The sequence below is a fragment of the Mercenaria mercenaria genome, chromosome 10, assembly GCF_021730395.1.
Source record: "Mercenaria mercenaria strain notata chromosome 10, MADL_Memer_1, whole genome shotgun sequence".
In the NCBI taxonomy this organism is placed as follows: domain Eukaryota; kingdom Metazoa; phylum Mollusca; class Bivalvia; order Venerida; family Veneridae; genus Mercenaria; species Mercenaria mercenaria.
The window spans coordinates 35,106,594-35,131,678 of record NC_069370.1 but is presented as its reverse complement, the minus strand read 5'-3'; the positions used below and the strand labels follow the sequence as shown (position 1 = coordinate 35,131,678).

The 25,085-nt window shown below is 36.1% G+C and overlaps 1 protein-coding gene across 2 annotated transcripts in view; it reads right to left on the bottom strand.

The window, feature by feature from the left end:
* LOC123559399 (fibrillin-1-like) overlaps positions 1–25,085 on the bottom strand; it is a 128,616-nt gene that overhangs the window by 89,689 nt on the left and 13,842 nt on the right. For both annotated transcript variants that reach the window (XM_053552727.1, XM_053552726.1), the window contains exon 2: positions 20,700–20,772. In XM_053552727.1, coding sequence (XP_053408702.1) covers positions 20,700–20,754 — 55 coding nt within the window. In that variant the 5' untranslated portion in view covers positions 20,755–20,772. The remainder of the gene's footprint in view (positions 1–20,699; positions 20,773–25,085) is intronic.

Here is a 25,085-nt window from a genome sequence, read left to right as displayed (position 1 = left end):
ACATAGAGAAATACAGCAAATACTTCAAACTGTTACGTGTAACTGCCTACTTATTACGATTCATAAGCAATTGCCGAAATACACAGACAAAACTTACCGATGAATTAACGACAGCAGAAATCGAAAGAGCAGAGATAAGGTGTCTAAAATGTTGCCAAGAAAGTACTTACCCAGATGAGATGTCCAGTTTGAAGTCCAATACCACCAAAAGATTACCACTTGCCAAACAATTGCGTTTATTCGTAGATAAAAGCGGTATTATTCGTTGTGAAGGACGTATACATAACGCGCCATTATCCGACGTCACCAAATTCCCCTATTTGTTACCGAAGAGACATCCACTTACACGCCTGATTGTACTAGACACACATGAGAACCAGTTACATGCAGGAACGAACGCTACTGCTACCCAGTTAAGGCAGAAGTACTGGATCCCAGCTACCAGGCAGTGCGTAAAATCTATCCTCAGGAAATGTACAATATGCAGACGAGTACAAGGAAAGCCGTATAGAGCGCCAGATCCACCACCATTACCAAAAGTAAGAGTAGAAGAGTCTCCACCTTTCACTGTGACTAGAGTTGATTACACAGGTGCGTTATACGTAAGAGACCATTCCGGAAGCGTAATAAAAGTATATATATGTTTATTCACATGTGCCAATTCTCGAGCCTTACATTTAGAGGTTGTACCAGACCTGTCCAAAGAGTCATTCCTACTAGCTTTTAGGCGTTTCGTAAGCCGGAGATCAGTTCCGAGGGTCATGATGTCAGACAATGCTACAACGTTTACAAGTGCTTCAGAAAGCTTGAAACATATTTTCCAGTCAACTCAAGTCAGAGAAACATTAAGCAGAAAAGGCACAGAATGGATGGTATGGAGGATGGTGGGAGCGACTAATAGGTCTCACAAAAATAGCGCTGAAGAAAGTTGTAGGATGCTCCCTTGTTACCATGGAAACACTTCAAACGGTAGTTACGGAGATCGAAGCCATGCTGAACGACAGACCGTTAACTCAGATGTCATCAAGTGTCGATGACATGGACCCACTAACACCGTCACACCTTCTCTACGGCCGGAGACTGACGTCACTTCCGTATAACACAACTACCTTAGACTTCGAAAATTCATCCAAATTTGACGAACATTCTGCGGTTACAAAACAGGCAAAATTACAATCAAAGCTCCTTGACCATTTCTGGAAACGGTGGAGAATGGAGTACTTAACAGCATTACGTGAATCTCACCGTAAATCAGGAACGAATGAACAGATGATAGCCGTGGGTGACGTAGTACAAATCCACGATGAATGTCCACGGAACCGATGGAAACTAGGCGTTGTTGAGCAGTTAATTACCGGAAGAGACGATCGTACCCGAGCTGCTACAATTAGAACTGCGAACGGAACTACAACCAGACCAATAGTGAAATTATACCCACTAGAATGTGTGAACTATAGAAACACTTAAACATTACGAGTGTAATGTGAAGAGATGTCAGATTCATTAATCATAGTTAGTTATTATTGCGAAGTGGTTCATTTTCATAAATTCGCGAATATACTGTGACAGTTAAAAAGACACGCTAATTTGAAGTTTATTTTAATTCAAGCATGTTTAGAGTTGTACTACTCCTTAATACGAAACCGTGACTGGTGCATTCTGCAGGATATTAAATGTGACTTTTTCTTTTGTAAATTTTTAGATATTTCCTTTATCTGAGCATTCATTTTATGAAAAGACACTAGAGATATCATTATGTCATGGTGTTTTGCAAAATATATCATTTAGCGGCCCCCAGGATGTCGTGATAACGTTAACGTTGCCGCCAATTTATGTATACGTCGGACGTCAGATATTGACGTCATGTTGTTGAGTTGTTTATGCAGAATTGAATAAAGGATCGAACTGTTAAGACGCGTAGTACTCTATCTTACAGAAATTCCACTATCGTGTGCACATTTTTCTACAGAAATTCCACTATCGTATGCACAGTTGTGGCATATGCACGCTTGTCTGTAAGGCGCTTTGACCAACTTTCCCAGCCTTATTTCTTCAAATTATAAGTTCAGTGTGGTCAGATATAAAATGTCCCTCCGTAATTACTTATTTATTAAACCTTTGTACCATTTTAAGACTTATTAGGATGCTCTAATGGCATATATAGCTGGAAGTTTAATGTCATTATGTGCAAAATGTCATTTGTTTTCAGACTGAATGTTTTTTTATTAGATCAATGAGTAAGATTTATATGAAGGCATTGTATAAAAAGTGTTGTTGTTTTTTTTTTTGTCAAATTTTAAAAATCAAAAATGCGTGTTCTTTTTCTCGTTTTTCATGGTTTGGCAATAATTATTTTAGCTGAAGTTGTGAAACATTGCAATGAGCAAGAAATTTATTTAGAACAAAATCTGTTTATATATTTCTTTCACAAACTAATTTTTATAATGTAAAATTTTGGCATCTTTCAAACAAAAAATGGACTTAAATCATGTCTAGCTTATTGTTTTGGTTTCTTAATGTGCATCATTCTGTTTTAGTTTTGAGATCAGTTCTGTTGGCAACTTACGGAAAACTCAAAATGAATTATGATACAAGTTGTTTTTTTTTAAATGGGACACTTTGCACACGTTGGTAGTTATGCATTTGTAAAACATAATAGAGCATACATCGGCGTGAAGTTGGCAGTACAGCAGTAGGAGCAGTTAACTGCTGCTACTGCCAGCAGTTACAGCAGTTAACTGCTCCTACTGCCAGCAGTTACAGCAGTCAACTGCTCCTACTGCCAACAGTTACAGCAGTTAACTGCTCCTACTGCTAGCAGTTACAGCAGTTAATAAGCTGTTACACTAGTTTGATGATGTTGCTGACATCAAGTATTTTGTGTAAATAAAAACCTTCACCTTCTTTGCAATATACATCACATCAAGTAAATCCCTATATTAGTTCATTCAGTGCATCTAAATGTTTCCTTTTTGTACTGTTATTTCAAGCACAAAATTGGAGAGAGGGGTGCACTACCTACCCCTCTCCACCCCTACTCCTCCCCCTTCCTTGTTCCTACGCCTATGGTAAAGTAGTTTCAACAAGTTTGATGTAATTAATTCCCTTGATTTGCTCGTTATGAAAATGAAAGTAGAAAAACGCGCGCTTTTCTAGATAGGTACATGTATGATAAATTATGGTTTCGTATTTGGCCCGGGCACGTTTTCTAAATAAAAGGAGTGCGTCTATTTTAAAGGCATATATATTCAATGAGATATATTTTAAGATTATTGACGTGAAGATAGGAATAAATATTAACAAACAGTTGCTTGCTGTGGAATCGAATTTCCTGGCTCCGTAAAGACACTAAACTAGGTTTTAGGACTCCATCTATCGCATTATGTGTGTGTGTGTGCGTGTGCGCGCGCGCGCGTGTGTGTGTGTGTTCGGGTTTAACGTCTTTTTCAACATTTCTTCAGTCATATAAAAGACGGTGTCTACTTGTACCAACTACAACTGTGAGCACAAAGCCCAACTTTATAGTGCTGCCTCACTGGAATATCACGCCGTAGACACATGGCATGATTTCCCACCCAGTCACATTATACTGACACCGGGCTGACCAGACCTAGCACTATCATATTAAAGCGGAAGCTGCTAGTACCATTTTTTTCATCTTTGGGATGACGCTGCCAGGGATCGAACCCACGACCACCCGCTCTCGAGGCGGACGCTCTACCACTAGCCTACCGGGAAGGTTCTATCGCATCATGTAGATATGGTAGAAGCGAAATGTTTGGGGGTCCCCAGCTCCGCCCCAGACCTTGAGTTTTGGATCGGACCGGGTGGCCATTGTAGAGAGGGTTGTCCCCCACCAGGCACGGGTGGCCGCCATTCCGGGAAAACTCTTGTTTGGGAGAAACCCGGGTCGAGGTGTGAGGTGGGGGTGGGTCGGGGGTGGCCTAAAATCGTTCCAGCAGTTAATAGGAGGTCCCTATGGGATCCTGAGTTTGGGTTGAGACCGGGTGGCCGTTGCAGAGGGTGACGGTCTATGGGTGGCCAGCATAGTGGCTATTCCGGGGAAACTCTTGTTTACTCGTGAGCGGGTCTCAAAGTTGGTTTTAGGTCATTTTCGGAATTTTTCATTTTCTTCAGTTTGGGCGCCCCCAGCTCCGCCCCAGACCTTGAGTTTTGGATCGGACCGGGTGGCCATTGTAGAGAGGGTTGTCCCCCACCAGGCACGGGTGGCCGCCATTCCGGGAAAACTCTTGTTTGGGAGAAACCCGGGTCGAGGTGGGGCGTTGTTTCCAAGGATAACTCTTGTTTTTAGGAACTCGGGGCTGAATGCCGCTTGAGTGGTTTTCTTTCAGCAGTAAATACACCAGAAATATATTCGAAACTGGTAAATTGCTCTCGTTTGCCGTAACAGGAGCCTTGCCTTTTGCTGTCATAAACATTTTACTGCTAGCAGTAAGAGGAGCCTTGTAAACATTTAATCGCTGGAAGTTACATGTAAAAATAACTGGTATACTGGTCTTATAAACCATTTGACTGCTGCCAGTAACACAGAGAAAACTCTAAAACTGCTTTCATTGGTCATTTCACTGCTGGAAGTGACATGCTCTCATTACGGTGTCCCGTTTGGACAATCGCGACATTTTATTGTATCCTAAATCACGATGTACGATAGTACGATGACGAAAACGCGATAGTGCGATGGCACAATGATGAAACAACGTTGGTACGATGGTGAAAACGCGATGACACGATGATGAAATCGCGATGATACGATGGTGAAATGTCGATGTAATATCGCGTTTTAATCATCAAAACATCGCGTTTTCACCATCGTATCATCGTAGCATCGCGTTTTCACCATCATATCATCGTACCATTGCGTTTTCATCATCGTACCATTGCGTTTTCGCCATCGTGCCATCGCATTTTCATCATCGTACCATCGCATTATCACCATCGTACCATCGCGTTTTCACCATCGTGTCATCGCGTTTTCACCGGTGGTCATGCGCAGTGGTACAGTTTATGTGTCAGTAAAATACAGGCTTGATACAATTTCATTTTCACATTGCACTATATAACTTCTACATCCTAACAAGAATAAGATGAGTTTGAATAATATCATGTGACTATTACACCCAGCTTTTTATTTACTTTCATGCACACATAAAATACAAAGGACAAAGGCCTTGAAGGTTTTACACAGTTTTAATGAACTGAGCACTGAACATTTTGTAAAACATATTGCAAAACAGCAGAATCTAAATGGTAAATTTCTTCTCACAAAATACATTGAGATACATTCATCTATTGTTGACAAAAGTGCAAGTGCATGGGACTACGCATTTCCAGCCGAAAGGCGATGGTACGATGGTGAAAACGCGATGGTACGATGGTGAAACCACGATGGTACGATGATGATAACGCGATGGCACGATGGTGAAAACGTGATGGTACGATGATGAAACCACGATGGCACGATGGTACGATGATGACAACGCGGTGGCACGATGGTGCGATGGTGAAAACCCGGTGGTACGATGGTGAAAACGCGATATTACATCGACATTTCACCATCGTACCATCGCGATTTAATCATTGTGCCATCGCGTTTTCATCATCGTACCATCGTTGTTTCATCATCGTGCATCGCGGTTTAGAATTAAATAATAAGTCACGACGGGAGAGACTTTTAAACCATTTAACTGCTGGTATTACATAGTTTGTAGGAGAATTTAAGGGTAAATGGGACAATTTCCTTGATAGGGCAAAAACTTTTCCTACGGGCAGAATCTCTTTAAACTTTGTATACTTACTGAGAATCAAGTTTAGAACAAAAATATGTATTAAAATCATAGGTATCCAGGCTTGATCCTGAATTTTCTGCCCTTGAAAGTCAGTTTCAAGGGCAGATAATTCATGATAGAAATAGATTAAGAACGCTTCAATGATCTTTAAACGGTACGGACAAATGTATAAGCGAGAAGGGCAGGTTTTACGGCCTATTACACATCTGAAGGAAACTTGTAAAACTGATTTTAATAACACAATTTAACTGCTGGCAGTATTATATGTAGGACACTGACAAAATAAATACCTTATGCCATTCTAATCATCTGGTAATACAGCTTTATTAACTGTTATAATTGCTGGCAGTAGTAGCAGTTAACTGGTGTTAGTAAACACGATCAACTGCTGTAACTAGTGGTAGTTAACTGCGACAGGCAATAAACTGCTGTTACTGCTGGCAGTAGCAGCAGTTAACTGCTGTAACTGCTGGCAGTAGGAGCAGTTAACTGCTGCTACTGCCAGCAGTTACAGCAGTTAACTGCTCCTACTGCTGCTACTGCTGTACTGCCAACTTCACGCCGATATTACTTTTATTGGCTATTGTCATTCCTTCGTCAAAGTCGAGAAATGGGCAAAATTTCAGCAAAAAAAATCTATCCACTAAACCAAAGGTATATTGTTTATGCCGATATGTCAATGATTCTGAAACTGAAACTATAATGGAACTGTCAAATGCACCTTTAAAGATTGTAAAGGCCAGTCAGCGGCCCGTTTATTTATTGCATAGAAAGTAAGGTAAAAAAAAAGAACCTTTATGATACTCGGAAACGTTGGTCTTTTCCATTGATTTAAGACAAAAGCCCAGTTATAATAGACACGTCGAGATTGCCAGAAAATAGTAGTCAAATTGTGAGTCATGTGTTATTTCACTGGGTGATAAGTGATTTATTCTTCTTTCACGTCTTTGAACATGATTTGTCCTCTAGTTGTGATCATCCTCCCAGAAACTCGTCACTATTCGAAATTATGTTTTAACACTTTACAGAAAAAATGCAAACTATTCATCTGTCGTTGAGGCGTATTTTGTAAATGACCTTTTTTTCTAGTTTTCGGAAGATTAGTTAAAAATGAACAAATTGCTTAAAGGTGATGAATAAGATTTTTGTCAAGCTATGATTTTTTTTTCAAAACTTTAATAACTGATCATTTACACGTTTGCACGTTTACGGAGTGCTTTGTACTTGTAGGCTGTTTAAATTGTATAAACATACTTTATTTTACAGACTTATGAACATAAGAAACCAGTGAATTACATCTCTCAATGATTTCCATCGATAATCCTATATCTAGAAGAATTTCATTAACATTGTCTCTTTGTAAAATTAATGATTACTTCCCTTTGACCATTCGGGTAGAATGGGAAAAAATGATTCTGCTTTGGGTTCAGTGCCATTTCTTTTCAACAGTATTTCTGCTATTCTAACGCAATCGGTTTTCCTGGATTCTGAAAGTAACACTACCAATTTACCTCTCGCTATTGAGCTAAGCGGATGGAAGTTGGAAATAAATGAATTTCAAATGCAAAATTAATGAAGTTTTATGAAATACCCAGCTTTTTTAGCACTTCCATATTATAAAAGGAGGTAATTATAAAAATAATTTCACACACATTTCCGATAGCTGTCTTAACTGTATGCAATGGGTGTTTATCTTTGCCTTAGATATGTCTGTGTCTAACTCCATGCAATGGGTGTTTATTTTTGACTAAGATATGTCTGTGAAACAATATACCAAAAGTAAAAAATGTCATAAAATGTTATTTAAATGTGACAGACCATGCACCCTTAAGTTTGCCAATCGCCGTTTGGTTTGTCCTTTCATACCTCTGACTCTTTGATAGAAATATTTCTCAATATTTGAAGAGAGGGTAAATATCGTACAAAACCTTTTTTATTATGTTTAAATTCATACATTTTAACAGTGGTAACAAGGAAGACATTTTAGCATTTAAAGTCACGACAAATTCAAATTTAATTGCTATTTGACGATCAAGATTGGAAAGACGGGTTGTTTTTTTTTGTATCATTTATCATTATATCAGGGCGTTTTCGTTTTAGGCTTGTTTATTACATTCATGATATCATCTGATTATAATGGACGGCAGGATATATTTTTATTAAATTATTACGACCGTCACCAGACTGAAACACATACTTGAGATAAATTTCTTTCATTAGAGGTGTTCAACCACCCGTAGTTAGTAACACAACAGTTTTGTCTGTTGATTTATATTATAATAAACGTTTTACAAAAATACTAGTTTACGATTTGTCTTTCCTCGCATGACATGTTTTTGACAAAATGTCATGCCGGCACAGTATAATTCTCAATTTACAAAACGTACGCGATGGAGATAACTTTTAAATGCAAATTACAACTCCTAACTATATTTTTACACCCTCATAATAATTATATATATATCCATATCTGGCTATAGTCGCATCCTGCCTCTGAAGATCAATTGTAACAAAATGCTTAAAATACGTAAATATATATCATGCGCGTCGCCGGTTACCTGTATGGGCGACACATCCAGATGACTGTTAGTGATGTTAGTGGAAGGATAGTTCTCTCTGATTCCAGAAGCTTCCGTACTTCATTAGCGTTCCAGGTGTAAAATCCAAATACGCGGAGCTTTTATTTAAAAATAAGTATGCCCTAGATTTTAGTTGGAGGGGCAGGGTTTCGAACTCTCGATCCCTGGTTTCGTAGTCAGACAGTGTTACCACCGGACCAATGTGTCCACTCTCCTCTCCTGTATACTTGTTTGTATGTAAGATTACTTGTTGTCGCCAACGGTAACACATATGGGGAACTCCTACAGAAGCCGCCACCGGTAACACACATGGGCAACTCCTACAGAAGCCGCCACCGGTAACACATATAGGCGACTACTCCAGAAATCGCCACCGGTAACACACATGGGCAACTCCTACAGAAGCCGCCACCGGTAACACATATGGGCGACTCCTCCAGAAATCGCCACCGGTAACACATATGGGCAACTCCTACAGAAGCCGCCAACGGTAAAACATATGGACGACTCCTCCAGAAATCACCACCGGTAACACACATGGGCAACTCCTACAGAAGCCACCGCCGGTAACACATATGGGCGACTCCTCCAGAAATCGCCACCGGTAACACATATGGGCGACTCCTTAGAAGCCGCCAACGGCAACACATATGTGCGACACCTCAAGTCTGATTCTTATGCGTATCATATGTAAATATGGTAACACCTTTCACGTTTCCCCACCGCAGTGTTACTTTCTCACATTTACGAGGAGTACAAAATTAATGTGTGATAAATAAATCTACTACGCCCCTTTAAGTTGAGGATAAGTCTCTTTTCGCGATATATCCAAAACTCGGCAAAACCTCGTTTTTGAACAATATAAATGTCGGGAGGATTTCCAATATACATTTCATTGTGGTTTTGTAGTCTTCTCCTTCAACGAGTTTTATATTGTACTGTTGAAATTTTTAATGTTTTTTTTTTTTTGTGTGTGTGCAATCTTGTAATTTCAAAGTATGCTATGAAATTGCGCTTTCCATCGCTTTTGAACATACCTGGATATATGTTATTTATAATATGAAACTGATATTAATTCTGTACTTGAAACTTAGTCCAAATTGCAACTGCAGAGCATCAATTACCTCTAGTTTTAGGATACGAAGAATTAATACATATACTGAGCGACAAATCAACCCACGGACGGACAACCTAGCAAATAGACTCGGGCGGACTTTCAACATTTTTTCCACAATAAAACTTGATATCGGAAATCTGGCAAATTCGAAACTTCAGCAAGAATAAATTGACCTATTTATGGCATGACCTGCCCGCTTAGCTCAGTAGGGAGAGCGCATATCTACGAATCACAGGGTCGCGAATTCGGTCCCCAGGCGAGGCGTACGTTCTCCGTGACTATTTGATAAAAGACATTTTGTTTGAAGTCATTTGGTTCTGCACCAAAGATCCGAGTGGAAAAGTAGGCAGTTACTTGCAGAGAACCACTTGTACCAGGCCAGAAAGAAAATGCCTCTATACATGCTATACCCTACCCCTAGGTATACTATAAGAACCACGGTCATGAACGGGAAAATATACCAACCCATTACGCTAATTTTAAAATGTGTATATGCAGCATAAATGTGCAGTATGAATTAAATAAACAGTACAGATGTATACCGATGTATGACTTCAGATTCAAAATCATACCTAAGATGAATTTCTTCATCATTTCAAGTTTTATTGCAAAATTGTGAATATTTTGCATTCTTTTTTGTTTGTTTGTTTGTTTACATTTCGCCTTTAGAAACATGTGCACACTGCTGTGACCTCTAGATCGGGTGTTCATTAGGGAAATTCACTCAAGTTTTTCTGTAACGTTGACGAAAGCATAAAATATGTGGAGTATCTCTGGAATATGAAATATTGAGACAATGTGACTGGTGCACGATGGAAGATAAATTACCGCTTGTTAAATATGTTTGGTACACATTCACCGAACTGCGCGGTGAGAAATGCACGATTGAAATGGGTTAGTGCACTTTTCCGTTCATGACCATGGTTCTTATAGTATACCTAGGGGTAGGGTATAACATGTACAGGCATTTTCTTTCTGGTCTGGTGCCCGTGCGGAGAACATGTATGATAGTAGGTGAAATGCGCACCGCCACATAACTCAGATAGTGTTGAAAAAACGGACTTAAACCCAAACAAACATTAATGCAGACATTGTTGCCATTCAGGGTACATACTTAATAAGATGTTTAAGGTAGTTCTGCACGTTTGGATCGAAATTTTTTCTACAATGTAGAATTTGATTAAACTCTGATTTCTCAAAACTTCAGAATATACCTAGAAAATTCAGCAAATAAAAAAGATAGAGACGTGTGCTTGATTTTTTGCTAGACTGATTTGAAAAATTTGGACTTCATGCAATATTTCGTAATTGGAGTCTATAGGAAAATCATAACTTTCATAACACTTTCGCGAACAGAATTTTTTCTACGATGTAGATTTTGATGAAACTTCCCACGGCTGTTAATAAACATATGCACTATAATTTGGTGAAATAAAATGTATAGGTCCGTGTGCTTATTTTTGAGATATTTGACCATAATAAAATTGAACCGGACATTCCACGCTAATTTTAACACATTATTTTGAATTTTTAACGTGCCGTATGTTTTAATATCATATTTTGACTTTAGAAATATAGCAACAGTGCCATTGTAATGAATTAACTCACATGTTTCAATTAATTCATAAATTGATTTTCATTTCAGTACGGCGAATCCAGGCTTTATTCTGCGTTTTCCGGTTAAATAACGTTACGCCATCACTTCCGGTTTTTTAAACGTGCAGAACAACCTTAACAAGGTATTTTAACAGAAGACAAACTGTGCTATGGCCATATTTTGAGAAACAAATGTATCAAAAAAAGTGCCATGTTTTGACATTTTTGAACTGTACGGCCAATCAGCTTTTTTTTAACATAATCATTGATTTATGTATGCCTCGAAGATTCTGTCATTAGTTTTAGCTATAAAAGACGGGTTATCAGATTTGAAGTGTCCGTCAGTTCACTTGTAGCTCTGGGAACAATCAGCTTCAGATTCGTAATCGATTCAAAAATTTAATTGGGAACCCCCGTTTTACGTCGCTTGTTTATTTTGACATACTTAATATTTCACAACTTTAAGACTATGATAATGTTATCATTAGATACATATAAGTAGCAGCAACAGTAGTTACAAAATACAGTACCAGGCCAGATACTAGTACATCGGTAGCAAAATACTTAGATATTCAAGGGTTATCAAATAAAAAAAAATAACGAAAATATTATCTGATGGAAAGCAGGAAAGTGTGTGAAAAAAAGACAGTTGAGCCACGCCATGAGAAAACCAACATAGTGAGTTTGCGACCAGCATGGATCCAGACCAGCCTGCGCATCCGCGCAGTCTGTTCAGGATCCATTCTGTTCGCTAACAGTTTCTCTACTTGCAGTAGGCTTTACATGTAAAAGCGAACAGCATGGATCCTGACCAGACTGCGCGGATGCGCAGGCTGGTCTGGATCCATGCTGGTCGCAGACCCACTATGTTGGTTTTCTCATGGCTCGGCTCAGCTGAATAAATGAAATGAGGTTGTAAGTGTCGGTACCACCAGGATAATACGATAATGTTCACTGATTCGATGAATTTGCTTATTTCGCTCATATGCTCCACATTTTTCAGGTTTCGCGCTTCGTAAGCAATTTAATGATTTTCATATTATGGTAAAGTGTTATAAAGCGATCTTATCTGACTCACAGGTTTTACCATAGAGACGTATGTGTGACTTTTGCTTAAAATGTCCCTCATATTACATCTTTAAATGTTATTAAATAGAAACTTTTTATCTCAGCCCAAACTCTCCAACTGCATGACCTATTCTATACCAAATGAAAAATTAAGTACTTTAAGATGTGAAAATAATTGTCGAACCCTCCTTTAGAAATATTTTCAAAGTAACTTTTCCTTATCCAGGCCTACTGAAGAAAAGTAATCTTTTGTATGTGGTTAAAATATTAGGCACTATTATTTTGCTGTTTTTATTTCTTCACCTTTTTGAGCTAAGGTTCGATTTGGGCCAATCTGAATCCAACTTTTACGACGTTCGTTTGATGGAAAGGTTACGGTCCGGACAGGAACGCCGGTGCTTTACTGACTGTATTTTGAACATAATTTTATGATCTTTTGCACATCTCGAAAAAAAAAAGCAAAAATAGTGTTAAAAATTACTTCATTAGAATACATATGTGACATTACTCATAAAATACCTACGCGCAAGATATGCTTGAAAAAGCAACAAAAAAAAAATGAAAAACACTTAGTAGTCTTATGGTTGGAGAATGTATATATCATTTAAATGACTTTAGATTATAAATTGTATAAAAAGTAAATGAAATAACATTATCATCAGCGCGTTAATATGTTTTTAAGAGTTGAAAATCAAATTAAAGGAACACATTTTAAAATCAAAAGTTTTGAGACAGAAACGCAGATGCGCTGGTACATTGTGCTAAAAGTACGGTAAATTTAAAAAGCAAGGACAAAAATGCAACAGGAATAGTCACATTTAAAAAAAACGCTTTTGTCCATACCTTTAATTTTTTATGAGTTTTAGAGATACATGTATTTGCAAAATACCAAGCGGCGTTAATATAAAGATCTGCAAAGTGTAGTGAGGATTTCGACATACAAGTTATACCAAATTGTTTATTTTGAAAATCTTACATAATCCGCAATTTTCAAAGGGCAAAAACTTGCAAAACCGATCCGACATATCAAGGTTAATAGAGTTATCTTTAAATTACCGAGCGGCTGTGTCAGTCTCGGCGCAAATGATGTAATAAATAATAATTAAGAATGACACCAATAGCTCGAGCAAACTGTTGTTTTTAACTGTAAATCACAATTCAATTAAACAAAATATTTCGAATTCAATTAAACGAAATTTGAGCCGCGCCATGAGAAAACCAACATAGTGGTTTTGCGACCAGCATGGATCCAGACCAGCCTGCGCATCCTGCTGTTCGCTTTCAACGCCTATTGGAATTAGAGAAACTGTTAGCGAACAGCATGGATCCTGACCAGACTGTGCGGATGCGCAGGCTGTCTGGATCCATGCTGGTCGCAAACGTACTATGTTGGTTTTCCCATGGCGCGGCTCATTTGTTATTTGTATTCTATCGCTGTTTGCAAACAGTATTTAAAGTTTAAAACAGGTAAGAAGATAAGTTCCATTATTATAATAGATACGACTTTTAATCAGGAAAATATTATTAATTGAAATTAACTTTGGACGCAGTTTTAGGTTATTGTCTCTTTAATACATTTAAGTCCATTCTTTCCATGTTGAATTAAAGCTTGTAGTGCTGCATGGCAACTGTAAAATGTCCCCCTTTACTTGGATTCAAAGTCTTGTGCTTTGGGGTCATGGAGTACATACAGCTTTACTAAAACAGAGTTCCACTAAGGATAGACGAGCGTTTTTTTTTTCATGATATCCATCATTTTGAAAAATGTTTCTTCCAATTAATTCTAACAAAATCTATGCCAAAAACTAATGCTAAATAATTTACAAAATGGCATATAATGTACCATTTGACCAAACAGATTCTGCTTGATGCGATTTTTTTCACCTTTTTTATTTGCTGACATTTGCCTAAAATTGATGTAAGATGTACAATGGGGTAGGGGTCTGTAATTTCAATAGATCAGGTTTGGTTCTGATATTTTTCTGACTGATTAAAAAGAATTAAAAATATAAAAATTCACCAGTTTTTAAAGTTGTTTTCTAAATATATCTCTTAGATGCACGGGGACCCCAACATGTTTTCTTTCCATTTTGAAAATTTTTTTGTGTGTCATTAAAGCAGTAAAATATTCTTAAAGTCATAACAGCAGATTTTTTTTTCTGTAGATTTAACTAAGTTTTATCCATTGAAAAAAAGTGAGGTAATTATGCCAACATGTAAAAATGAAAGATATTTTGTTTGTCACATTCATGCATATGTAATACTGATCTCACCTTGTATTAATGGGGTAACCTGAAATCCCTATAATATTAAGTGGGATATTATATATTGTAAAAGGTATCCCATTTTTTCAATTTAACTTAATTTCAGAGATGCCAAAACAGTTGGTGGAGAAGAAAATGCTATTTAAAATAAATAAATAAATAAATAAATAAATAAATAAATAAACAACGTATGCGTCTAATTTATCTTAGAAACTAATGTTCTTCAAATTCACTGAGTATGGTAAAATCTTAACTGATCCTACACCCTTAAGCTGGTGCTGTAGACTCATTCAAATCGAGTCTGCTATTATTTAACTCGGTTGCGTTTTATCATACTTATAATATAAATGATCTACGTACACCTTTTATAGTAAGATATATAAGTTTTGATAAATGAGTGTGGGTCTTCATTGTCTAATTAAACAATCATAAAAGCGGGTTCTGAGAGCAAATGATGAAACATGAATCAAATCCATTTAACATTTTTCTATTATATGTTTTCACTTGATTTATGGACTTAACAAGTGTCATAAAGGTTAGATATTTATTTGATTTGGATAGTTGCGCGAAATAATCAAAGTACCAACACAAAAAAAGTCCATCAAAAGGTATGAAATATTAAAATTTGCAATTTTAGGTACCGTAACAGCGACCATTATAAAACACTCAGCGTATCAAGAACTCACGCGATATTTTTTGAACATGCTTAAAACCGTCCACCGGATGGAATGAACATCGCCGGACAAGGAGCGCGGGCGCCGCATGAGAAACGGAAGAGAACCACATGCGAACGGACACGAACGGATTGAAAATTTTGTTATACGTTGGACGTCCGTTAACGCTATACGGTGTAGTGTGACTGACCCATTAGCGCAGTACTCAAAAAGTAAAAGAAAATTGTAAATAATTACACATTTTCAGGCATTTTTTTCAGGGGCGCGAGGGGCGTTGCTCTTCCCATTACCTCTCATGAACATACTCATTCAAACCAAATCTGCTATAACTTTAGCTAGGTTGCAATCTATGCCTTCAAAGAATCTTCGTATAAATTAAATGACTCGCGCCATGAGAAATCCAACATAGTGCGTTTGCGACCAGCATGGATCCAGACCAGCATGCGCATCAGCACAGTCTGGTCAGATTCCATACTGTTCGCTTTCAAACCCTATTGCAATTAAAGAAACCGTTAGCGAACAGATCCTGATAAGACTGCGCGGATGCGCTGGCTGGTCTGGATCCATGCTGGTTGCAAATGCACTATGTTGGTTTTCTCATGGTGCGGCTCAATATCATTATTTATTTACATTACCTTTTCGTTTCAAATTAGACGCTCAATTAACAGAGGATGTATCAATAGCTTCCTATTCTGATATTTACCTCAGTCTGCAAGTATGCATATATTCACTTTGAATGTACCTTCGTTCGCCTATTGTTCCAATGTAATGTAATATATTTAAAAACTGCTGAAATAAATAAATATTACATTTGGAACGACATAGCTTAGTTATTTAGGTTGAATTTAACATAAACACGGACGGCAACTCTTTACTGGCAATGACTGCAAAAAAACACTTTATTGTAAATTATATCATGATATACAACATCATTGTTTTATTCTGGAACTACCATTTATGGACAGTGACATGGGTTTGTTGAAACGCGATTAATCATTTCTCTGTCTTGTAAAATTTAACATCGATCAGAACTCGCCTATGGCTGTGCAAATGCGACAGTAAGCTTTGCCAACTAGGAGAACGCCGCACCTAAAGCTTTTCTCACTAACTCGTGCACTTAAACTGTAATAAACATGGTTTACCAATCGCTGAGTATATAAAAATATAGAAAATTTAAGTTTCTATCATGAATATTTTTTTTTTTTCTATTCAAACCTTTTTATTGCCCCCAATTAGATCATAAGAAAATGTCATGGTAGATTAGTTATCATCAAACGTGAGAGAAAACGCCAAATATATATGTGATGAGAGACATTCAAACAGTAGTGTTATTGGAGAAGCTAGACGCACATTATATGGTAAAAATCCAAGGAAAAGTTGTGAGGAGACAAAAATTTATGGTAGTGCTGTGAGTGATTATTCATCATCAGATACTGACAATTTATCTAAGTTAATCATGAAGTTGTCTCGAGATGTAAATACATTAAATATTGATATGAACTGCCGAATTGACAAGCTTGAAACCACGCTTGCATCAAAAATCTATCATAAAATTGGAAATTTGATCGACAAAAGAGTGAATGCTGAGGTTTCACGCCTAAAATCAGACATTAATATGAGAATCAATGCATTTACCGAAGACATACGTCAAGAAATGGCCGACATGGAAGGAAAAGTTAAGATTATTCTAGAAATATCCAATGCTAATGTTAGCAATTCTAAAATCAGGAAGCAAAACGTGGTTGTGAGAGGACTACCATGAATGTGAAAACTTGAACGTTAAAGTCAACTCACTGATCAAGGATGGTCTTATCTGATGAGCAATCAACAAGCAGAAACTTTATGGTAATTGTAAATGCCCTTAGAGAAAATGGCTGCAACATATCTTTGCAAGGTAACCGTGTTGTGCAACAGCGCAACAATGGAAAAAATGGAAGATACAATGCATCAGGAAGACAAGACCGTAGCCCGTACAGAGACTCGTCAAGATACAACGACCAGGATACAGGTGCCAGTGGAAATGTACATGGCGATCGCGATTCTTTTTCAAATTATCCAAGAAATCGCGGCAATTACAATTCAAATAATAATGATCGTGCCCTTGGAAATGACGCTCGCGGTTCTTTTTCAGGAAATTCTAAGGGTGATCATGGGCACAGTGACAGACGTAATTACTTTTCAGGTAACAGTGCCAACAGAAATGACACTCGCGATTCATTTTCAGGAAATTCTGTAGGCGAAAGAGACAATAGAGATGACACTCGCGATTCTTTTTCAGGAAATTATGCAGGTAATAGTGGCAGAAATATACAATCTGGTTACAGAAATAACAGAAGAAGAGGTAGAAATAACAGAGGCAACAACAGAAACAATGATAGAAACAGACGACAATAGATATACGCAGGTTTTTGGAACGTCCGTGGGTGGAATTGTAAAAATATGTCTGTTAATTTTATTTTAAGGTCAAATTGTGTTAAATTTTAAACACTGATATAATTGGCATTGCAGAAACACATTTACTAGGTCAGGATTTTTTAAACATTGAAGATTATACATGGTTCGGTAATAATAGAAAACTTGTTCATAGAAACGCTAGGAAAGGTTCAGGCGGAGTAGGATTTTTTTGTTAAAAATAGGCTTTTGTTTGATTCTAATGTCTCTGTTTTAAATGACTCGGTAGATGATATACTATGGTTAAAATTGCAGCACAAGTTTGATGATTTATGTATTTTTCCTTGTGTTTGCTATTTATCTCCAGAAAACTCTTCTCGCTTTAGTGATGTTGTTACATTTTATGAGAACCTTTTACAAAGTACTAGTATATATGAGTACCAAAATTATGGGAAAATTTACATTTGTGGAGATTTAGATAGTAGATGTGGAAACATTGAGGATTTTATATCTGGTGTAGATGATATTAAACAGCGTCACGTTGTTGATTTTGTCACAAATGCATATGGCGATCATTTAATTCAGTTTCTTGTTGATACAAATATGTGTATACTCAATGGTCGTAATTATATCAACAATGACTACATGTCAGTGTCAGCAAAAGGTTGCTCTGTAGTTGACTATTGTCTTGTAAACCATGAAAATATTGAACTTTTTACAGATTTTAGTGTTAAACATGTATCAGATATTTTAACCCTTAGCCTGCTGCAGGCGAATTTAACAGCCATTGCAAACAGCTTGGAACCAGATCAGACGCCGATTAAATCGGCGTCTGATCAGGTTCCAAGCTGTTTGCTACTCTGACAATATTTATTCCAATTTTGGAGCAAATTGAATGAACTTTACAATTTAAGCAGACGACATTCCCAGCAGACGACAGTTTATCTAGCATGCTAAAGGTTAAACAGTTTGAATTTTGATACGGTTATATCTAGAAATATTCCTGACCATTCTGTTATTCTATCTACAAGAAATGTTATCATTTCTAAGTATGCACGGTAATATATGTAAAAACATGGAAGAGACTGTAATAAAGAATTTTATGTTTAAACGAGAGGCTGGTATTAATCAGTTTATAACTGATCTGATCTGTTATAATAATTGATTTCTTAAACCATTTTTACCAGTTACACATTAGTGTTGTTTTGGCTTTTCAGTTTTTTAAGGGAATTGTTTCTTTTTATGGCAGTTTTTAGGCATTAAAAGGCCCAGATTAATGCCAGCTTCTCGGGTTTTTACATACAATTTTTTAATATATAGTAATAATAAGTTAATAGTGTGTGGTATATATAGTAGCTATTTCAGTCTCCTATAATTTTCTAATAGAATGGTTTTGCATATGATTTTATGTTCCTATAAATTGTAAGTGTGAATTGTATTTTAAAATGAGAGGTAAATAGAGTATATATATGTGCATTTAATCATGTACTTGCTCGATCACTTACTTAACATACGTACATTCATGTAATCACACTGTCTCTTACTTAAAGGTCCATTACTAAGGGAAAGTGAGTTGGCAATTTTTTTCATAGCCAGTGCATAGACTTCTGCAAGACACTAAATAATGAAGATTGGCAGGTCAAAATTTACAGAAGGTCTTTGGAACTCAAAGAAATGTATGTGTATTATATTGAAATTTCAATGAATCGACAGAATGACCCCCAGGTCTTTTTAACTTTCTTCATACTTCATAGAAAAATAATTGTACATATACTGCGGTTTATTTCGAATTTCTACATACCAACTTTCATTTTCCAATAAAATGAAATAGTTTCTGTGCTTTTTAAAAGAAATTAAAATGTTCACTTTCCTTAGTATTGGACCTTTAACACCCATACATGTATTATATACTCACTTGGTCACTTACTCAACATCCGTATACTCACTCAGTCACTTACTCAACATAGGTACTTTCACGCACTCACTTGGTCAGTTACTCAACATTCGTACACTCATATACTCACTCGGTTAGTTACTCAACATTCGTACATTCATGCACTCACTCAACATCTGTACATGTATTATGCACTTACGAGGTCGCTTACTCAACACTGTACATTCATGCATTCATTTGGTCACTTACTCAGCAGCCGTACATTTATGTACTCACTTGACCAGTTATTCAGCATTCATACATTCATGTACTCACTCAACATCATGTACATTCACTATGTACTTATTTGGTCACTAACTCAACATCCGTACAATCATGCACTCACTTGGTCACTTCTAAACATCCATACATGCACGTAGCCACTCGGTCAGTTACTCAGCATTCATGTACACACGCAACACCTGTGCCTGTATCCATGTACTCACTCGCTCAGTTACTCAACATTCGTGCATTCATGTACTCACTCAACACCCGTACATATATTATGTACTTACTTGGTCACTTACTCAACATCTGTACACTCCTGTTCCCACTCGGTCACTTACTCAATTTTCGTACATTCATGTACTTAATCGGTCATTTACTCAACTTCGTGTATTCATGTACTCACTCAACATCTGTACATGTATTCATGTACTCATCTGGTCAGTTAATTCATGTACTTACTCAACATCAGTACATGTATTATGTACTCACTCAGTCAGTTGCACCACATTCATACATTCATGTACTCTCTTAACTTACTCATTTGATTTGCAACTCTCAGCTTCTAGCTAGTTTCACCTTGAACAGAGATTTTATTCATACTGGTTTTATAAAAGCACATTTGAATATGTATATTGTCTCTTGTAGTTCTAGTTAGAACGGTCATTTACAATACAATTGTTTTATGCTGTATGTAAATTTAAATGTTTGTAAATGAATGAGACGTAAATAAACTATAAAACTATATCAGTACTTTTGAACTTTTAAAATTGTCAAAAATTGTGTCAGTGTCTGTTTTTTGTGTTTTTGTTTTTTTTTGTGTTTTTTTTTTTTTTTTTTGGTTTATTTACCTAGGTCTAATCTCTAAACAACTAAATATGTTTCATATTCAACTTTTGATTTAAATAAAATAAAAACTGCAATGTATAAATATTATATTTTAGCATCTAGAAAGTTGATAAGATGACATAACACAAAAAAAAAACAAAAGGTGCAAGTTTTTATGTAATAATTGCACTCAAATTAGGAAAAAAGTTTTACTCACCTGATCTGGTATATATTAAGAGGAAAATACACAACCATTGTTTCACGTGTATCATTATATTTGCCAACAGCCCCTGGAATTATAAGATTATAAAACGGTTATTAAGCATTTATAACGCTTTACATAGAACTATAATATCATAATACTAAATAATATCTGAAATGAATATACAATTTACAATAATACGTTTACAGACATGATTGGAACAAGCACTTTTAATTTCTGTGACGGACAATTTAGTCATCAATCCTGCATTCTGTTAAACAAAATATATACTTTTCGAACATGTTCTGCATTGATTAGTCATTTTATCCATTAATAATTACAGCTTAAAGCAGATTCATAGACGTCCGAGTTATTGTGTTGAAGAGTTCTAAAATGAGTCAAACCCATATGCCTCCGTTTAATGTAATTTGTCAATGCTCTACATATATTTTTCTTAGCCATGCAAGAATGTCTGCCGCTAAGATTACATTTAGTCTTGTTTAATCGCTTGAGATGTTCCGCCCTTTCTGTAGATTTCCAGGAATTACGTTGAACGGGTCATGTGATCAAACTCTGCTGCACGTATCCATGGTTCTATCGGACCCCAGGCAGACATCAAAACCAGACATTTTTGTAAGTAACTTTAAGGAGGCAAATATATATGTTTGTCATAAAACTAAGAAAATCGTTTTTCTTTTCTTTTTTTTAGTCAGTCCAATAGATTAGTAAATTTTACATCTCTTATATGTTATAACTTTTTTCCTACTAAGATTTGGTTAATTGTTCATTTAAATGTAGTAATATTGTATAGTTCAATATCCGTGCCTTTATTTTCAAGTTATCATGAGTCAGTAGCAATTGTGTCATTTACTTGTTTATTGAAAATAGCATTATGTTGAAGTACTATGCCGTACGGCGCCCGTAAAATGTCTCTCCGTACTGTAGACTGAGATCTGTTATTTGTTCTGGTCTTAAGGGAACAGACTATCCAGTGTATCTGTATCTGAATAAATAAGCTTAAGCCAGTGCTGTGTTTTGCTCATTTCATAACCTAACATTGTCAGCCACACCGAGTGCTTTTATTTCTATGCTTCCAACAGATTTATTATAGAATTAATCTAAAATGAATATTCAAATATTTGAATGTAGGGATAATACACGTTTTTGTTTGTTTGTAATAACGTCTGCAGAAGCCCGCCTGAATATTTGATTATCTTTGCTACTTTATCGCCAATGATAGTTATGGTATGTAACTGGATTTATTATAATTATTTGTGGTCAGTATTGTTTGTTATTCTTGCAGAAAAACTTTTTTCATTGGATCCGGGCTTGTATTAATTTATCATAACGGAAGAAAATCGTGTATTAACAAGGCGATTCACGTGTTGTTAATATCTGACTTTTATTTTTGAAATGCTTTGCCAGCGAGGAATAATAATTCCTGCGCAGATGGACACCCGGTATCTGCTTCTTGTTTCTTCCATAGTAATCTGTTTTTATAGCATAAAAGGTTCAATCTAGTCCAGAGTATGTGTTTCTGTATCAGTTACTAGCCAGAACCGCCATTGTGCTTACTTTACTCCTTTTCGAATGAGCGTGTGTTCAATTTTTGTCGTGAATATATTGAATGGCTTGTTTTTTATGAATAATACCAACGACTTTGGGAAGTATCGGTTCATATATACCTTGAAATCAGTCTAATACATTAGTACTCATCCGTACTCAAAATAACTGTTCGTACTCAACTCATATGTAAACATATCATTTTTGAAATTGTGTACCGGTTTACTAAATTTTTAAGCGATATGAAAAATATGCTAAATTTTATGTTTGTTATAACGAAAGAAAAAAAAAGATCATTTTAAAAAATGAATGCATGCTTTTGGACTTGTTGTTGATATGGATTATGAACGCTTCCAAGAACAACATAATGGTAGGAAAAATTGTACCGGAATCGTCATGCCATCACCAATGAAAACAATACACTTAGTGTTCGTGTCATGCTTCTTTATGCAAGAATAGCGGCAATACACGTTTGTTCGGTCTCGAACACCAAAATATCCCGCGGGCTTCTGCAGACGTTAATACTCAAAAACATTTATTTTCACTTCATAAATAAAGACAATAACGAACACTTGATTGCATATTTTGGTTTCAAGATGTCCAGTTGAATACATCTATTTATTTCCTATTTCAAAATTACCTTTCGTAAACAAGTCAATAATTTGATCTGGACAATAAATGGTAAGAGAATAGAGGTAGTTGATAACTTTACATATCTTGGCGTTGATCTTACTTATACAGGAAATATGAAAAACTCTGTTAAAACACTTTCAGATCAAGCTCTTAAAGCATATAATTCCTTATTATCTATATTTGATAGAGTTAACTTAGATACCAAAACTAAGATGGCACTGTTTGATTCAATGGTTGTACCAATTATTTTATACAGCTCTGAGGTATGGGGCATTTATGACTTTAAAAAAGCCGATAAATTGCATGTGAAATTCTGTAAAAATATGTAAGGAGTACAACAACAAACTCCTAATATTGCAGTATAATGAGAATTGGATAAATATCCATTGTCTTTAATCTGTAAAGAATGAACTATTAATTACTGGTTGAAAGTTATGAAAAATCAAAACTCACCAATGTATAGATTATTTATAAAACAATGCAATGGAAACAATGAAAAATGTTAGTGATAAAACCACTCCTTAGAGTTTAAACTGGTTTGATTTCGCCAAAACCTCAACATTTTCCTCTATTGCAAGATGTCTTCCAAAACCGTTTATTTCATACCTATCAAATTAATAGAAAAGTTTGTTATATGGCCAAGATTGTCTTAAGATTCATCAAACATATACTACTAAAATGAATTAGACTGTTACAAATTTCCACGGCACGGTACATCAGTTGGATCGCTTTAAAGACCCACCGAAACCCAGTGGCCAATTTCTTTCCCGCACATGAAATGATAACTCAGGTATAATAATATATTGCACTTCTTAACATACTCTTAAACCTACATTTCTTGGTTGAATTATGGTTAGATCCACTTTTCTTGAATACTGTAAACACTTTAGCTTTGAATCTTGTTTATCATCATGCACTTACAGACGAACGGTGATACTTATTAACGGTTTGTGCTTCTTTTCATTTTGCTAATTATTATATCTTTAGTAAATATCTTATAGCTGTTATGTAATGTGATAACGTGTCTTTTTCCCGGTGTGCATATTGATGTGACTTTAATTGCAGTATAAAACTACTTTTATGCATACTTGTAATTTATTTTATCAAAATTTATATACCTCGTAAAGAAATTATTTGTACTGCATACCGACTGAAATCAAAGCGACGAGCTCCTTATACATTTCTGGGATGTGTGGCCATAATCAAAATTAATGTTTAGATGAGAGTTAAATAAATTTCACATTAATATTTGGTGAAAATGCAATTATCTAATTCTGTTAGTGTAATAGCTTTTTGATATATATATATATGTATATTCTTCACAAAGTTTTGGTCTGAACAAACTCTCGTTCCTGTTTACATCTTTACTAGGTGCTATAGATGGGAGACAATCAAAATTCCCTTGATCAAAATCCCCTACACTGAAAAATGACAGGGTGTTACAAAATCCCATTCATACTTTTGCAGGGGGTATCATAATTCCCTCTGTGATTTTTACTTATTTCATAAAGTTCAAATACAACTATATACAACTTAAAAGTCTATTGCATAAAGCACGTAAATACAATGCCTTTAGCAAACATAATATAATTTGGAGCACTGATATCTATATATCTATAATGTTAATCACAGAGGGGATTATGATACCCCCTGCAAATGTGTGAAGGGGATTTTGTAACACCCAGTCATTTTTCAGTGGAGGGGATTTTGATATACACTCGTTGTAGATATGTATAGGGGGATATTTAAAAACACATATCACCTGTAAAAGCATAGCTTTTATGCCAGTTGATACAAGTGGTTATTCTTAAATTATGTTTTCTCCTTCGGGTTCCTCCCCTACCCTGGCCCCATTTCGTCCCTTGTCGTTTCCTTCCCCTCCATCAATATTTAGCATAATTTAATATGTACTTGTTGGATGTTTGAAGCAACCCGTCTGAAATATTTTTCCATTACAGCTTCATTTTGTTGTGGGCCTACTATGTAAATGCGTGGCTCTGGGGCTGTGTTTCTGGTGCTCTGTGCTTCCGAGAAATCTACCCTTACCTATTATCTTTTTTATGTGCAAAAGGGTTGACACAAATGAGGGACAGGCGTGGTTGGCGACAAAAAAAATGAGGGACCGGCGTGACTGTGTGGTTAAAGTTGCTGACATTTAATCACTTGCCCCTCAACTTTTTGGTTCTTCAATGGGGAAGTTTATGA